At 38.5% G+C, this 18,338-nt stretch overlaps 3 protein-coding genes across 4 annotated transcripts; 1 reads left to right on the top strand and 2 right to left on the bottom strand.

Moving 5' to 3' along the window:
- Positions 1-1,134: 1,134 nt before the first annotated feature.
- Positions 1,135-3,825, bottom strand: GALS1 (glycosyltransferase family protein (DUF23)). 2 transcript variants are annotated; one of them, XR_009441159.2, is made up of 3 exons: positions 2,490-3,825; positions 1,544-2,204; positions 1,135-1,257 (listed from the first exon to the last, which is right to left on the bottom strand). XR_009441159.2 is itself a non-coding variant. In XM_059605714.1 (2 exons), the coding sequence occupies exons 1-2, from the start codon at positions 3,608-3,610 to the stop codon at positions 1,859-1,861; spliced, it is 1,467 nt and encodes a 488-aa protein (XP_059461697.1). In that variant the 5' UTR covers positions 3,611-3,825; the 3' UTR covers positions 1,518-1,858. The 2 variants fall into 2 exon arrangements, 1 of the variants encoding a protein (XP_059461697.1); XM_059605714.1 differs by lacking the exon at positions 1,135-1,257 and having other exon boundaries at positions 1,518-2,204.
- Positions 3,826-9,295: 5,470 nt separating this feature from the next.
- Positions 9,296-10,590, top strand: LOC132190427 (Cysteine/Histidine-rich C1 domain family protein). The gene is made up of 2 exons (XM_059605419.1): positions 9,296-9,718; positions 9,881-10,590. The coding sequence occupies exons 1-2, from the start codon at positions 9,358-9,360 to the stop codon at positions 10,360-10,362; spliced, it is 843 nt and encodes a 280-aa protein (XP_059461402.1). The 5' UTR covers positions 9,296-9,357; the 3' UTR covers positions 10,363-10,590.
- Positions 10,591-11,932: 1,342 nt separating this feature from the next.
- Positions 11,933-18,026, bottom strand: LOC132189104 (squamosa promoter-binding-like protein 14). The gene is made up of 12 exons (XM_088510351.1): positions 17,510-18,026; positions 16,550-17,182; positions 16,228-16,424; positions 15,302-16,140; positions 15,092-15,166; positions 14,870-14,977; positions 14,668-14,785; positions 14,329-14,464; positions 14,096-14,240; positions 13,388-13,990; positions 12,399-13,033; positions 11,933-12,280 (listed from the first exon to the last, which is right to left on the bottom strand). Exons 2-11 carry the CDS (start codon positions 17,134-17,136, stop codon positions 12,605-12,607), a joined length of 3,237 nt encoding a protein of 1,078 aa, XP_088366477.1. The 5' UTR covers positions 17,137-17,182; positions 17,510-18,026; the 3' UTR covers positions 11,933-12,280; positions 12,399-12,604.
- Between the last annotated feature and the right edge of the window lie 312 nt (positions 18,027-18,338).

Here is an 18,338-nt window from a genome sequence, read left to right as displayed (position 1 = left end):
TCCCTTCTCATGTTTGAATATGTTAAAAAAATAAAAAATTACATGCCAAATCTTCGATCCAAAAAATCTGCAAGAATGATAAAGAGAGTTTAGAGTGGCCGTTGGGGGCGAAGAGACCACATTCAATACTCTGTAAAAAATAAAAAATAAAAAAAATAAAAAAAATAAAAAAACAGCCACATTCATTTGGTTTGTTACCAAAAAAAAAAAAAAAAAAAAAAAACTATACATTTGGTAATCAGCATCTCCTCTATTTATAAGTCGTGAGGTTTTTTTTTTTTTTTTTTTTTTCTTTATTTTTAAAGCAAAAATAAAATAAAATAACAAGAATTATAGAACACAAAAAAAAAAAAAAAAAAAGGTGAGGTTCCCAATCTCTCCCCTTCCTCCCTTGAAATGTAGGTTTCTCGCTCACTCATCAGTCGCAGTCGTCTGTGAGTCTGTCGTTGGTGGATGTTAGGAAAGTTAAGGTGTGGTTCCCGAGGTTATGCATCGTGTCTGGGGGAATCTTGGGGAGTACGTGGCCAATCGGCGGGAGGAGGTGGTTTGGATCGTTGCCCAATGGGCCCAAATTAATAAATGATTGATAAAGAGGGTAGGCTCTGTTGTTGCCTACGTCCGGCTACCATCCACTGGGCCTAAGGGCCCCTTAAGTAACAAGGCGCCTTTTTTTCTCAACCAGTCAAAAGAGAAGACCAACGAGTAAAATAGAATGTTGATGGTTGTTCACATTTTTGTATATTAGGAAAAATTATTAAGATAATATAATGAATGTTGTAACCAGAATTTAGTAATTTAGTGGTAGGACGCTTCCTCCTATCCTCCTTAATCAGGACAAAATCGAATTTTAAATAATGTGATTGGTGTTTCGCAATAATCAGTGGCCATAAATAGAGCTTTGCAGGATCCAACTAAGTGTCCTCAATAAAGACAATAACAATTATTGGCAGTTTTTTTTTTGTTGAATTATTGGTACTTTCTTGAAAGTTTCTAACCTAACGCAATGTGTACCACACCGGAACCCCAACCTCCTCGGCAGTTTTATGGGTTTCTCGTAAGATAACCCATAACCCGTTAATAATCTGAACATGCAGCCCTTGGAAGCTATATATGAGGATCTTGTATAGAATACTATATCTTTGGGTCACTTTCTGCAATGCCATTTGCGAATCTCTCTGCAATATCTTTCAATCTCTCAGTCTTGGCCTTTTTGTTAGCAACGTCTACCGCTTCAATACTCCTCCTTTTATCGCTTAGCTAGGGAATAAATCATCAAAAAGGAAAAAAGGGAAAGTCTCTCAATCATTCATTCAACAGCAGTATGTCTAATAAGAAATTTACAATTATTTATGTCCACCGAATCACATGGCAATGTTCTTGCTTAAAAGAGAAAAGGAAATTACCCCATTAAAAGGAGAGAAAAAAAGCGCCAGTAAACATCTTTACACAAATTTCACCAAGAATATAAACTGGGAATTAATAATAGTTATTAATATAGAAGAAGAAAAAGAGAGATCTAAGGATCAACACTCAATTCACTCACTTTATAGACAAACGAAAGCTTTGTTGGGTCCTCCCCCACCCTTTTCTTTTGCAACAGTTTCTCACCGCTCATGAGCGCCCATGGATTGGTGGGTCATATGGATCCCCAGCCAGGAAAAGAGGAGTAGACTTTGAGCAACCTAATTTAATTTATGAGCCAAGAATCAATCAATCAATGATGACAATGCACGCCAAGTGTGAGTAGCAAGCCATCATCGCATCTGCAGTAGCATTTGCTTGCCCACAATGTGAATTTCGGTGCAGTTGGTCACAATAAAAATCATTTTGGGCACCACTAAGGCACTCCTAGCTAATCTTAGAGCTGTACATTTCCGATGGTTTTAAGCTCGAATTCCTTGATGGTATTGGCCAGCTGCTTCATATTGTCATCATACACGAAGGGGAGCTTGTCGTACCAGGTCACATTGTTCTTGGCCGAAACTGGGAGGAATTCCCTGCACGGTTCGCCTAGCACCGATATGGAGTTGTGGTAGTGATAATATCGGATCTTCGTTTCGGTCTTGTGCAATGTCTTCCCAACGACATTCTCCGACATGTGCACGCCGGTCGCATAGGCGTTCTTGGCCTGAATGGCGTACTTCCGATCCCGCCGGATTCCGGTTCTTGAGTCCCTGAAGAGTAGCTTCTCGAATCCCCATTGCCTGAATTTGATGTCACGCCACAAAAATTAAATTAAATACGAACAAAATTTTAACTGTTCCAAGTAATTCCAACCAATGCATATGTTTACTATATTCTCTATAAACGAAAAAGAGAAATTCGACAACGTAAAATTCCACTTGTTTTACAACAAGTTCCCCAACTTTCCCAAAACTAAAACTAGTAGAGCATTACGAATCTTAGATCCTAGGATTCTGTTTCACAAAAAAAAAAAAAAAAAAATTTGTAATTCTTGTGGGAGAACGAAGAATTGAAGAAGAAAGTACCTAGAATAATCCCGAGTAGAATCGTTCAAGCAGAGTAGACTGGACATGGGATTCTGCTCAATAGTGAACTGAGTATAATCGGAGAAGTCATTGAGGACAGATTCGAGCGTATTTCCGTGGGGCAGATAGATATACTCATCCACATCGAAGTAAAAGGTCCAATTGGCAGAGTGTCGGTAGCGATGTAGACAGTCATTCACCACCAAGAACTGGTTATAGTAATACCCATCGAACTCCGCCTGACCCTTTATGTCCTGCACAGTGGCCCTCCCAGCTCGCACCCACGGCTCCAGCGCCGCCCTCACCTCCGGCGACACCCCATCGGCGTCGTGAAATACGAAGTGGGATTTGGGTCCGAAGAACCAGGCGTGGTAAGCCATCCATTCCCTGATCCTAGCGGCGCTCAGATTCCCGTACAAAGATGACCCACAATACAGATACTCGTACTGGTAAGGCGGGTGGTACTTGGACTCGTTGTAAGAGCCCGGTGCTTCCTCCAAGGCCGTGAATTTCTCGTACTTCCTCGGGGACTGACTATAGTACGCATTGATAGTGAGCTTCCCACCTGTGTTGTCTTCATTCGGGTTGACAGGGAAGGTGCAATTGACAACGACGACGGTGTAGACGCGTCCGTACCCCCAATCGGGAAGCATCTTAAAGGCTACGGCTCGAATGGATGACCCATTGTTGGAGATCCACTCGCATTTGTACCAGGGCCGACCGTAGACGTGAATGGGCTTGGAGGCGAGGCCCACCACAGCGAAGGTCCGGGGGCCGCCGCGGTAGGCGCCCATGAGGACGAACAGAGCGGCGGCGTTGCCAACGGGCCGGAAAACTCGAGAATTGGGATCGGGAATGGGAATAATTTTGGGGGTGGAATACTTCTGTGCAGCGAGTGGGGTTGAGGAATAGTTAGCAGAGGATGTATTGGTAATAGAAAGAGCGGCGGAGGCGGCAGCGGAGCAGGAGGTGCGGGTGGTGGAGAGGAGGTTTTGGTAGTAGGGAGGGAGGTTCCACATGAGCATGACGAGGCCCAGAGCAAGGAAGGTGACGACTAACGTCTTGGTCTCGATGCAGCTCAGCATTTTGGCGACGGAGGGCGGTGGAGCGTCCTTCCTCATTTTGGTTGGTTGGGTGGGGGTGAGGTGAGGGTTCTCTGTTGTCTACTTCTGTTGCTGTCGGTGTCTTGCCTCGATGGTGGTATTTTGATGATTGCGCTTAACGAGAAAGAAAAAGGGTCAAAGGGAGAGTCGGGCACCCCTACATAGAATACAACCTATTGCCCATGTCTCTCCCTTGTAAAGGACCACCTTGGTTTTTTTTTTTTTGTTTTGTTTTGTTTTTTTTGTATCACGCAGCAGCCAAGCATCAAGCCCCCTTCTTATATATTCATTCTTACACTAGGTCCCCGTTTTCACGTTTCAAGTTCATGGGCTTCTTAAAACGAGTTTCGATCATCCCTCCCTTTAATTACTAAACCGACACTTTCTTCCGAGGTTGGTGGTGATTCTTTTCCCCCCTTTTTTTTTTCTTTTTTTTTTTTTAAAAAAAAAAAATATTATTATTATTATTTTAATGATATGTGATGCGATGCTATAGAAAGAGGCCAGCGAAACAGGTGAAACTGGTAGGATTAATTTTTAGGATTTATATTTTATTCTATTTATTTAATAGTAAGTATACATACTGTCGTATTATTTAAAATTTAAAATAAAAAGAATACAACAAATTCTCTGCATTTCACATTTGAAATGAAAAAAATGGTGATCCAACCCATCCGCGTTGTTGGTAAGATGATATGATGACAAAACAAGAACAATACAATGATTGGGACCTTGCCTTTGAGGGAGTGGGGATAATAATAATAGTGTCCTTTTACTCAAAGTAGTAATTTCCAACGGTAATTGCATTTACACAGGTGAGAAATCTCAGGCTAATAATTCATATAGTAAATAATTTTATTTTATTTTTTAATAGAATTTACCTGTCTGTTAGTAATTTGTAGAACAAAAGTGCTTGCTTAAGCAAAATTGAGTTAAAAATGGTGGTTATTAGCATGTACGTCATCCTAGTTGCTTTGAAAGATCCTCCCTCCCCTACATAAATCTTTCAAAGTTGATCAAAGTCAAACTGAATTACGAGGATTTGAAAAACATGTAACGAGAAATCCATTATTCGATTGTCTAATAAGTGTCCTGATCAAGTTTAATAATTTGCCAGGTTTTCTTTCATAAGTCATACTTCTTACTCTTTCCTCACCCCGAAACAATAATATTATAACGCCATTGCATGCTTGTATGGTGGTGCCTCTTTGATAGGAGAAAAATGTTGCTAACATCATATATAACTAACCAACAAACCAAACTTTCTCGTACCACGTTAATAGGTCGTCTGTGACATGTGTTGCTTCCTCGATCCACATCAGGCGTTTTGAAGGTTGATAGAGATTAATTAGAGAGAGAGAAGAAGAAGGGGAAAAAAAAAAAAAAGAACAAAAGAAAAATGAAATATTTATACATAAGGAAAGGAAAAAAGGGCAATAGAATAATAGGACTTGGCCTTTATGCAATTATGCGGTTAAATAATTGTGCCCCGCTGGTTTCATTAAATGCTGTCAACTGTATCTTTTTAACAGAAGATATGCTCCTACAGTCGAAAAAGTATATATTTAGTTTGGATGTGAACTTTATAAAATTAAAAACTTATATCTTAATATTAAAAACGCAAAGAACACAACACAAGGGGTCCTATCAATATTTACTTTTTTCTATGCATATTAATTTAGCGTAACCGAAAGTCATTATTGGAGGGGAATACTTTAAGAGTTTGTTTTGTACGTGTTCAATCATCCAATTATTTTGTATGCATAAGAGTTTTTTTTTACGTATTCAATCATGGATTTATCTTGTATGCATATAAAAAAAAAAAAATCTATATATTTATTTCTCTCTGATTTTATTTTATTTTATTTAAAAAAAAAAAATGATAATGAGACAAGACTCTTTAATCGTAAAGTTTGAAATTATATTTTTATTTTATAGTTATCTTACAATGTTGATATGACAATAGCAACTAATTTTTTGATTAATTTCTCTAAGAAAAAAAAAAAAAAAAAAACCCAAATGATTAATTGTGATTGTCATATCAACATTGCAGGGTAAAAATGTGATTGATAGTATTAATCTGATGTGGCAGTGACTATTAGTTTTTTTTTTTTTTTTAATAAGGGCCGGTCCAAAGACTAATAGGCACTGCTCCATGTTAGCCCGGTTATTCTAAAAAGAAAAGAATAATGTTACATTCTACATGCTTATCTCACTTGACTAATGTATATAGCAGTGTCTACCAGACGTCCTATAATCAATCCTGATTAAAAAAAATAAAAAAAATTAAGGACTAATAAACATGATGATATCAACCTAATAAGATGAGGTTGGATAGGGTGTATCATTTCTTATATATATTGTGAGACAAGAAAAAGAAAAAGTTGCTGGGGACACCTTGGAATTATTATATCCTTGAACCTTGGCCTTGCCTTGCCTTTCCATATCAATGTAAACGCTGGAGGTTGTTGCACCGAAGCCACGCTTCGAAGGAAGTCCTCTTCGTTCAATAATTGTATTCTTGTGTCGGCCTAGTCTTCCGCCTACCACTGTCGGCAGATGAGACCACTGTTTTTACGTACCTTCTCACTGTGCTTTTTATTTCTCTCTTTTTATTTATTTATTTATAGGTAAAAAAAACTTGTTCATTTTTCTTATAGATAAAAAAACATTATCGACAGCCTGTTAATCCATTTTATGAATGCCACGAGCTTATTTATTGATACGAGAATCTGCCAGTCTTTGTGGTCGTGAGTTGCAAATGCTTGGCCCAATTGGTTAAAGTGGGCCGCAACGTGGAGACCATGATGTATTTTGAGCCCGGCCCCAACTGAACCCAAATGCATGCATTTGCTGCATGCAATGGGCTTGGTCCACGAAAAGAGCACCTTCCTCAGCTGGGTCCCGAAAGCAACGTTGACAAGTTTCAAATAAGGGAACCCTTTCCTTTTGCGATGTCTTGTCATATGGTTCGATTCGGCTAGGCCTGTTTGGGCCTTTACCAGCACCAGATAGGGCCTATTGCTTTAAGGCATCCAGATTGAGGCAGCTCAAACCTTTGCCCTTAATTGATTCGAGACACTCAAATTCTGATGTCAGCTTTGAATATCCTACGAAAGTCATGAGAAAGAGGCTAAGCCCTTCTACGAAACCCACAAAATTTACAGGGCATTAGCATGTATATCATTTTAATAAACAAAATAACCTTCATTTAGCTAATTGTGATTTGTCATGTATGATTCTTTCAAGTTTCAAGATTAGAAAGAAACGACCATAATATATTTAAAGTCATAAAGTTGGTATTCTTGAAAACGACTCCATGACTAAAAGTGGGGGGAGAATATTGGAAGAGAAGGGAGGGTTTCGTAGAAGTAATTAAATTCAAGTCGTGGCAGATTTGGATTCCCTGTAATTATAGCATGTTTGTTCTATCTGTTCATTTAAAATTAATGAATAATCCAGATAGTGACAACAATATATATAATAAAAAAAAAAAGAAAGAAAAAATGTAGTTGAAGTGATAATTTTAAGATAGTTCGGTTACCCCAACAATAAGTGGTTTAATACTAATTAGGATATTACAGGGGGATCCAAATCTATCTAACTGTGAAGATCGAGTGTGCCCAAAATATGAGAGGATGGCCATCTAAAACAGTGTTTAATTGGAAAAGTTATAACGCGTTTAATGTCATAAAAGGTGTACAAGGGAATCTGTCTCTTTTCTTTGTAGTTTCGTTTTGTGTATTTCTTGGGTGTAAATGGGAGGATATAAAGGAAAGTACAGAAAATGCGAATCACCTGTAAAACACATACAAATAATTGGGCATCAGTGACACTTAGTCAAAGGGATTAAGAAAGGCATCTATTAAAATATGTGATCAAATGCCATACAACTCAACACAGAGAAAATAAGAAAGAGGGGGCCGGGGGGGATATGGGTGCACATCCACATCCATCTTTCATGAATCTGGGTGAGTTTAGTTTACATAATGGAAAACAAAATGCTGCAATATTTTCTTTGATTTCACTTTAAATCGAATATTTGTGGGGGAAGGCTTGTTATATATATATATTAATGATCAAATCACATGCCACATTGGACATATATATATATATATATAAAGCTAAAAGAAAACATTGACTTGGGGTGCAAGGGTATCTTCCAATTTTCTCTTTGAGTGTGCACCAAGTTGTGTATTTACTTCCGGAATTATCTTTCTATCAGAATCTACACTGTTTTTGCTACACTGTTTTTGGGCTATATATATATATATATATATATAACCATTGGGCTTCTGAAGAGACACTCCTCAAATTATAAGAACTCTGTTTTTTAAATAATAACAATAATAATTTTCTTTGTTCATTGTACACATGTTTCTTATGGGTTCATATAAGCTACTCATCGGGTCTGCAGTAATTAAGAACCTCACCCAATAAAGGTATACACCATAAATTAACTAATTAGAACAAAAAAAATAGGCCTCTTTCATATAAAACACAGAAATTTGGAGTAATTTTAGGAGATCTGCTTGTATCCTACTAAGAATGATGTTGCTATTAAAATCATCATTGGGCTTGTGATTGATCATTATTAAGTTTTTATCTAAAAGTGATTTTAATAGTCACATCATTCTTAATAAGACACAAGTAGGCCATTTAAAATTACTCAAAAATTTGCCATTGTGTTTAACTATTTGGTGAATGGTGAGTTTCATTTTTTTTTTTCCTACAAATAGCAATATTTAGAGCATTTACTTCAGTCTCAGTAATTTTTAGTTAAAAAATCACACTTTTTTTTTTCCTAATTTTTTTATTTATTTTATATATGCATATATATTTTATTTACCAACTTTTCTAAATCACCTAAATTTCATTCTCTATTTTATCTATCAACTTTTAAGTATTTCATTTAAAATATTTTCTTTTTATCCACTTTCACCATTTCCAAAGCGTAAAGATAATCAAATTATTTTTTTATTATTTTATTTATGCATTGCTAAGCTACAAAGCTCAACAAATTTGTTAAGTACTGTTGCAACTAGTCATTTTTTAAAAAAAAGTTAAAATGACTAGTAGGATGGAATTATTTTTTTACCCATTTTTACTATGGGGCAAGCCAAAATAACCTTTGATTAGCCCAATGAGAATACTCTTGAGCATTCACTCGAATTTTTTTAAAGAACATATTTTTTAAAGTTGTTTTTTTTTTAACGGTCATATTTTTATATTTTTCAACAATATATGAAACATAGTGAGTTTTATTATATTCATTAACTTAACCACAAGAATAAATAAATAAAAATAGTCATCCATGGACTTGCTTGGGAAAAAAGGTCAGGAAGTTTCCATTTTTTATAAAAAAAAAATAAAAAAAATTGGACACTCAATTTTTTGAGACCATTGTAGCTAGCTAGCTGATTTATTAACCAAAGTGGCTAGTAGCTAGCTAGGATATATATGTTTTTTTTTTTTTTTTTTTGGACTATTTTGTTTATCCCATGAATGCTGAGCATGCATGCACTGATACTATTGCACATGCAATATATTCAAGATGTTGGCATCTTCTTTCTGCAGTTTCCACATGGTCTGCGAAATAGTAGGTGTCAACTTTTTGTTCCTGGGCCAAACAGTATCTCGCTTTCTACGATAAATAGCTGCCATTTGTTTCTTAGTTTTGTATACCAAACGAAGGAGGTCGTACATAGGAGAGATCTATAGTAAACAAAAAAGACCCCCTGAAGATCGAGCAAAAGAATTGAAGCATGAAGCAGACAAGATCATATGCCCTAATGAGGTCTTCTTCAATGGATGTCCCTCAAATTCCCACATCATCACTTATCCCAAAAAAGCCTCCTCTTCCCCCTCTCATCGACTTCCCCACTTCTCCTCAACTTATCATGGGGCAAGAGATGATTCATTTCAGTCACCCACAACATCCTCTGTCGCAACTAGACCTGCGCGACCAATTTTGCTGCATCGGCTGCAAGGAATATGGTGCAGGCTTGAGGTTCAGCTGCCAACAATGTGATTTTCAGCTACATGATTTTTGTGCCCTCGCTCCTCCTGGACTTAAGGGCCACCCTTTCCACACCCAGCACCAACTCGCTTTCTATTCTAAGCCAGGTGAGGTGATCATATTATATATATATATATTTGCATCAAACCATTTCTATTCTAAGCCAGGTGAGGTGATCATGAGGACACGTCTTTTAAAAATTGTAAATGATCATGTGATGTCATGATGAATACTAATTAAGTAATTGTTTTGTGGTTAATATGTTTTAGCAAAATCGACGTGTGATGTTTGTGCGAAGCCCAGCAAAGGGTATGTTTTCCGATGCGGTGTGTGTAGTTTCCAGATGCACCCTTGCTGCGCTATGCTAGATTCAGAAGCACACTTCCCCTGCCATGCCCCACAGTCACATACCCTTAGGCTTTTACCTGCAAATATAACATCAAATGGCGACCCTGCTAATATTGTGTGTGGTGAGTGCAAGAGGAGGAGGGCAGGGAGAGTATACAGTTGCAGAGCTTGCGATTACTATCTCCATGCGGTTTGTGCTAAGAATATGGTTAATGGGTTCCATGCCAACGGCATCAACGACCTCGAAAAACCACGGAAGTTACGGGGTTGGCATTTTGCATCTCAAGTTGTCGGAAAAATCATTGGAGGGCTTCTTGAGGGTATTGCGGAAGGTTTGGGAGAAGGCTTGGTTCAAAATATTAGCAAAGGAAAGGGCACCAGTACTACTACAAGAACAATTTAATTAGTAAATTAGCTAGGTATATAACCTGTTTTAATTAGCTTCTTCTTGGAACAGGCTCCTATTTAATTATGCACATGTAAGTTGTTGGTATCTAAGATGGATCCACTAGTGTACGTGTGGTGTTCTTCAATTCTCATCGTTTGATTTGTCTATACCAGTGTACGTATGTGTAGCTGATGTACGTGGGTGTGTTTGCTTCGCAAATATGTATTTAAGAAAAATATTTCAATAAAGAGTATATATATGGTTGTAGACTAACAGAAATTTTGGAAGAACGATGTTCTTTCAATTTTTGCTCTCCTGATATATATATGCATTCCAACCAGATTAAAGGTCTAACATATAAAATATTTAACTGAAATTGAGTAAACTGCCACGGCAAATCTATTCATTCTATTTCAAAAAATCTATTTCCTGTACAAAATCAGCCCTAAGATCCCAAACAGAAGTGTAATATAGATGAGTGGGCTGCAATTTAAATTGGCATTTGATTATTAAGTTGTGCCATGAAACGAGATTTCACGTGCCACTCCTTAGACATTAACATTTCTGAGAGGTATTTATTGGTTATAATGCATTTGGTACCAAAGATTTTTGTATTCTTATAATGTTTCAAGTATAAAATAACTAAAAGCCTAAAATCAAAGGAATCGAAATGCTGTTGGAAATAACGTCCGTTTTCAAAAGATATAGAGAAAGAGAAAAAAAATATCTTCTTTTTATTTTTATCTTTAAGAGGCCGGAATCCCATTACCTTTTTCGATCGAGAACGAAGACATCCATTCTTTTTCTTTCTTGACAAGAAACCTTATATTACTAGAAAAAACCTAACAATTAAACAAAATAAAACACGGGGAAGAAGAAAAAAAACCCGCTACTCCTCTTAATTGGGCCAGCTATTGCATTCGGGGCGTGGCCGCAGTAAAATCACAGGATTGCCACACTGAAACAAAATGAAGCAGCAAATTAAACGAATAAGAACGAAACTCGAGGGGTCTGGTCCGGTCCGGTCCGCTTTAACAAACCAAGCGCACTTCATTCTTCCTCTCGTGTTCGGAAATGATAACGATTCATTGCCAGAAGATGTTGGATATAATAAGAGTTTCAAAGGGCAATCATCTCTTCTTTATCTTCAGAAGATGTTGGAGATAATTCCGAAAGAAAATGGAATCCATCTCCAATTCATCCTAGAGATCGATGTTCTTTGTTATCAAACTCTGTTTTAATCTCTTATACACGCAATTGATATTGGGTAAGAATCTGTAATCTCTTATATGCACCTATTTATGGCAAAGTTCTATGAATAGAAAGGCATATTATTTTGCAAGAGGCCTAGAATCCTCTAATAGGAAACAAGAAGAGGTTAGATCCTTGCTTCTTTTCCTATTGAAAGTAAAGTGGCCCAGCCCAATCCGTTAATATGTTCTTCCCAAAGAAGAAAAAACCAATGATTATCAATACGTATTGCATTACAAGGCCTTCCAAGTCAAAACAGTAGAGGTATATTTGGGCAAGTAAGTTTGCATGATGCTCTACGTTTACAAATGCAGTCGTATTTAGCAACAAGTCGGAGGCAAATTAGAGCTACACCCACATGCTTCTTATTTTAAAATATACTTGAACAAATATTTCAGTATTCAATCATATGATATTGTCACTTGTGTGATTGACCCAACTCATCACCTTAGTGACAAAATGTACATGGTAAAACCTACAATTATGATTCCATCACTTGTAAAGGAATTTAAAAAAAAAAGAAAAAAAGAGGGGGGACATAAACCACATAATATAACCAAATTAAACCTCTAATAACACTATACATGCCCACATTCTCCCAGCTCCTCTTTCTTCCTCCGTCTGGATGTGCGCAACACCATGCCATAATAAGAGCTGAAGATTTCTAAATTCCAAAGTAAAACTAAAAAAAAAAAAAAAAAAAAAATCACCTATTTTCCAGCTCAACTTCAGCTAAAAGTAAGTCCACAAATCTTAGACTTGTTAGGAAGAAATACACAAGCATTTGAACCATGGCATACCTGAGCCTGCTGTGATTCCCTTGCTTCCAAGGTCTGCCCCATGCAGCTCCTGTCCAACCCTTGGTCCCATTTCCAATAAGTAATCTGTAGACGGTTTTTCCCTACCAAAATCAAGACAAAAAAGTAGATATATGAATCTTGTCTGACCCTCCGTTGTCACTTCCTTTGTTCTCTCTTCCTTCTCCAAAATTCTTTTCCCTTTAACACTACATTGTGCCATAATGCAAATTCTCCCACTTAAACGGGGCAACTGAGCCAATGTTTGGGGACCCTCGCAAGAATAGGCAGACACAAACGCAGACAGCAGCTATGGCAAGCATTGAGTGAATGAAGGGGCGCTGAAGCAATCCTTGTGAACCTGGCACCCTCATATTGTACTTTTTTCCTGCGACCGCACACCTGGCACAAGATCTGGACCCTTGATTTAATTGGGTGCTTATCCTACGCTCTTGCTCCATTGTCAACTGTGGTTGCCCTATCTCACTCCTTATCGTCACTGAAACTTGACCATTCTTTCTGTCAGCAAGTTTTCGAGCCACCAGCTTGTTGTAAGAGTCATTACTCCTTGTCATAGCATAGCCATAAGGTGACTGTCCATTTGCATCCAAAAGGGTCGTCCAGTAGTTCAATCCAATCTACAAGACACGGAAAAATAAAAAAAAGTTCATAGGAGTTCAAAAGGCAAAATGTACATCCAATAAATGCATTACTGGTTTTTTTTTTTTTTGGTTCAAAATATGATTTTGCTCCCTGAATTGCGTTCCTAAACTACAGTTTTAATTTAGTTCTTAATTATCGTCTACGTAGTAATTGTAAGGTCGGTAAGTATACCATTTGGTAGAAATTTCAGGTCATCCTGTTATCAACCCACTGTAAACCACCCCCCCTGGCGCCCACTCCCCATAGTTGTGGCAGTAGTAATAAAAACAATAACAAGAACAATGACAACAACAATAATAACAATAGTAGTGGAAATAGAAGAAGAATACCTCCTGTGGGTCACTTGTCAAAGCATCTACTATATCATCCGAACCTGACATACTAGCAGCCAAATGTAGTGGTGTAATACCACCAGGTCCCACAAAATTTGGTGGAAAAATGTATTTTTTGGAGGCATCGTTCCCGCTAACAACAGAATAATTGATAAGCACATCAATCATCTTCCTGCACCTCCTTTTTACTGCCCTGTTCAAGAGCTGAATCTCAGAGAGTGTCTCCAATGACTCCCTTGACAGCCCATCCCTATCCAAGTTACTTTCAATCATTATGTCTAGGAGTGTTTTGACCAAAACACAGCAGTCCCTTTCAACAGAGAATGTGAGTAAAAATCTGAGCCGGCTAAGTGAATAATCCAGACCCCCAAGCATGGAAGAGTTCCCTTTCCTTTGGAATAACCATCCAAGTTCATTCAAGAAGTGCAGAACTTCCTCCCATGACCTTGGCCGCCCAAAATCATAATTGTTCTCTTCTGAAATGGCATCACATTGTTTTGCCTCCAAGTCAAACTCAGACTCTAGGAGCCTCAATTCTTTACAAATGGTAGAATCAGCTATTATCACAGGAAAACTGTTGCCCTTGAAACCATTTTCCACCTGTTCATAATATTGGTGAAGGTCAAGTACAGCACAGATTTTAAAAGGATTCTATTCAGAGGAACAGCAAACTAACATAAACAGAAAAATTTCCCAAAGTACTACCTCAATGAAACAGCGACCAACAACCCCAGGAGATGCAGGGTGAATATTATAACTGACCAAGTTTATCTCATCATTTGTGGTTCCTTGATAGCTAGGTTCCGTGATTTCCTTTGATGTGTAACCACCCATATTAGTGCAATGAATCCTGCACAATTTGTAAACAAACATTCCTGAAAACAGAAACAAAATTAACAGAACATTTCTTCACACAATAATAAGCACATTGTCCTTACTTGGTGCCAGGAAGAGACAAATTTCTACCCTTTAATAGAAAAGATGTTTCTTGTCCACCCACAACTGCAAACGGGGACACCAAAATCAACTCTGGGGAACTCCATGAACTCCAGGATTTGCATAGACGGATCTTTCCTGAAGAACAATATAAAGATCAAGAAGTTATTATCAAAGAGAGAGAATCCAAATTTTCAAATATGAACCATCTAAAAGTAAAAACCATATTCTCTTTTATGTTTAAATACCATACTTTTTTTATAAAATATCCGGATTGTATGACATCACTGGACAAGAGAGAAAAGGAAACAATTGAATCCATGAACTCTATTAGTACTCACCATCTTTATGTGAAGCTAATTGCTTGCCCGTGTGAACTATAAACCTCCCACTTCGCCAAAAATCAGAATCTGAGGATTGAACCAAACCATTGATGCGCTCAAGAAGATTTTGTTCAAGCTGCAAAGAACACATACACCCTGCAAGTGGTCAGCACAGTGGCTAGATAAATGCTGCTAACCAGCATTACAGCAGTTCACTCACTTGTTCCCAGGCAGCAGATGACATGGACACATAAACTGATAGAACCACACAACCAGGTCTAATGTAGCTCTCCATTTCTGATGGACGGTTCGCAAGCCAATTGAATATCTAAACAAGAAAAACCATTTAGACTATCAACAATCACCAAAAATATCATTAGGTCTCCATTTCAGTCCAATAATAACACTAAAAAAGTGAAAAGATAAGCCATAAACTACTTACCTGTGTCCGCAGTGTCCCTGGAAAATGACTGGGATCCTTGTCAAATAGTTTAAAAATTATTCGACCCGTGCGATCCTGATGAGAGGAACCACACAATTATTCCATTCCCATGTGAAATTTCATAATACCAAACTCCCCACCCCCAAAAACAAAAAAAAAAACAAAAACAAAAACAAAAAGAAAAAGTAATAAAATGCAGTGCCAAGCTACCTGGGCATCAGAATTTAGACTAGAAGGGGAATGATCAGATCCAGAAGACGTATACCCAGCTGGATAGGGAAAACTTTGAAACGAACCAGGTTCAGCTCCTGTATTTGATCCTCTAAAAAGATCCAAGGACCTGTTTTCACGGGTTCTGCTAGCCAAGACATTTGCATTAAACCCTCTACCGATTGACATTTTTTCAGGCTTCATAGGTTCTGTTTTGCTCTGTATCGGGAACAGCTTATGAACAGCAGGTGGAGAAGACGAAGGAGACCTCTCTTCAACCGGGTTGCTGCTGTCAGATGAGAAATACTTCCTTGAAGATGCCAGATTTGGCGGGCTGTCATCCCCAAGTGAGGAGCCAAATAGCTGTAAGGGTAACTTAACATGGGTTTCTAGAACCTGGCAATCAGAATCTTCCATAGGAGACTGGTAACTGCTACTACTTCTCTCTCCTCCAACAGAGGGAAACTCCAGGGGAGATCTCCTTCGCAAATTGGGACCAGTAGCTTGGTCAGGGCAAGTGATCTTAGTTTTCTCACTGTCACTGCTCTGGCTGCTCTTTTGAGATAGTGTTGTGAGAGCATCAGGAGCAGATGTAGCTAGAGTAGACGAAAGAACAGCAAGCAAATCCACTGTTGAAGGAGAAGATGCGTTTCCATTCAATTTCATTTGATGTTCCGAAGAAGTATGATCTGGGACTTTCCTATTCAAACCTCCTAAATTGGGCAGCTTAGCCGCAAGGTCTACCGGCAAAGGCAATGAGTTTATCTTACTAAGAATCTGAATAAGCTGTTCTTTTTCCGGTACTGATGAGCAATTGATATGTTTGTCCTCATTTTTCCCTATGATTATGAATACATGATAAAATTAGCAAAACGTCAAGTGGGCAAGAGAAAAGCCAAACATACATTTTAGCCAGTCTCGTTTACCTTGTGTACGAGCTATAGCAGTCAACAAATTGACGATATCCAAATTTGCAGTGGCAGCGTTATTATCCCGGTTTCCAGCGAGCAACAGCCGTGAGGTAACATCCTCCGGTTGAGTTTTCCTTCTTCGGCGGTTATGCCCCGCAAGTCTACGCCTACAACTCCTCTTACCCTCATCAAACTCCGAAAGGGGATGAAACCTGGAAAGAGGTGAACCAAGATATTTTTTTGATAAGAGGTGAACCAAGATATTGATATGAGTAAAACAAATTCAAAGAAAAAAGCCCAAAATAGTTGTACAAAAAAAGAAAATCTAGATGATAACCTGCTGCACTGCTGGCAGAACCTCTGCATCTGGTTGGCAACAAGAGCTTTACTAGATTTGCTGTGAAGCTCGCACACTTTGTGTCGGCGGTGATAGTCTTTTGCATTCGACAGATCCTCCTTACAGTTGTCTACCTGACACATAGGATAGTTGCCGCCACCGGGAGATCCGGACCTGACCCTTTTGTTGGGCCTGGACGCTTGCTCTGGCTCAGGCTCCGTCTCGGGCCCCTCCTCAACAGACTTCAAGCCGCCCCCAAGATTGAGCCGAAGCCTGTCGTCCTCTTCGTCGGGCCCAGACACACCCATATGGTTCTCTTTCATTTTCTGCTCCGCTGCTATCGTTGTAGGAGTACCCAACATCAGGTCGACCGGTTTAGCGACGAATCTGACGTTGTCCCAGTCCCAGCCCTTATGGCTCCAGGTGTCCCTTACAGGATATTGAAGGGCGGGGGTTGGTGTCATCAACCGCTGCGCCTGACCCTGAAAGTTAGGCAGATCACGCTTCTTGGCCATCGAAAACCGACTCGAAAGCGTCTGCTGGTGGATGAATATGGGTGAAGCCACCTGCGTACCTGCCTCCTCCATTTCTCTTCTCTCGTCCCAAGAATCCCTCCACAGAACTCAGATATATCTGCATAAAGGGAAAGAGTGAAATAACAGATAGACTTTTGATAGTCCTGCTACAAGTATTTTGTTCTTGTCAACTATACCCCAAAAAAGGAAAATAAATATCAAAAAACGGATGGAAAATATCCAACGGAGATAACAAAGACCAAAGCTTTTCGACTTCACATTTCCATTTCACGGCAATTAACATGGTCACACAAAGATTTAAGTCCTCGATTCGACTATATATTATAGGCGATGCGAATATATAGCAAAACCTAACCATTTGAGATGCAAACAAAATAAAAACAAAAATAGAATTACATAAATAGATAAACTTACAAACACATACCTTCACGGAATTGTCAAGTGCACCCACATGTCCTCCGCCGGAATCAAACAAAACCCAAAAACCAGGCCTTTACTTCAACTCAGATCTAAAGTTTTCAGATTTGAAACACAAGAAAAGATAAAAAAACCCCTCCCCACAAACCGCATACAAGTTATGAACCCAAAACCAGTAACCATCCGAATCTAAAAAATCCAAGAGTGATGGTCAGCCAAACCCCCAAGACCCACTTCGATCGACGACCAACCGATCTAGGAACCTAAAACCACACAAGTCAGCCTCTCCGCAACTATGTTTTACTTTTTTGTGTTCCAACCTTTTTTCCCCCCCCCCGTCTTCTTCACCTTCTAAGAAAAAACTCTCTTTTCTTTCGGTGTTGGCAGAAACCGTAAATTGAAGCAAGATTGGGGTTTAGTAGGGGCCGCCCTAGTACCAACGAAGAATCTGTGACTTTTCCGTATTAAACTTCCTTTTGGAAAATCAAAAATGAAATAGTCTTCTTTTCCTTTTTGTTTAAACAAAGACATGGGCGTTAAGAACAACAGATTTTTTTTTTTTTTTTTTTGGTACGATAGTTACACTTTACTGCACTCTCTGTTTGGCTTCGCCTCCGATAAATTTTACGACCCTAAATCGCTTTCCGTCCGGCACGCATCGCACGCCCACTCCACCATTTTATCGCCACAACATACGACTTTTACCACTTCTCAATCTACCCGACGCAACAGAGTTTATTACTTTTCTTTTTACATTTATCACGCAGATTGACGTCAAATTATAAGATTAAAAGCTATAACACATATAGTAATCATTTCTTTTCTTCAGGGTATCT

The sequence above is a fragment of the Corylus avellana genome, chromosome 9, assembly GCF_965113065.1.
Source record: "Corylus avellana chromosome 9, dhCorAvel1.hap1.2, whole genome shotgun sequence".
NCBI classification, from domain to species: Eukaryota; Viridiplantae; Streptophyta; class Magnoliopsida; order Fagales; family Betulaceae; genus Corylus; species Corylus avellana.
The sequence above is the reverse complement of the archived record's forward strand: the minus strand, read 5'-3'. Positions and strand labels throughout refer to the sequence as shown.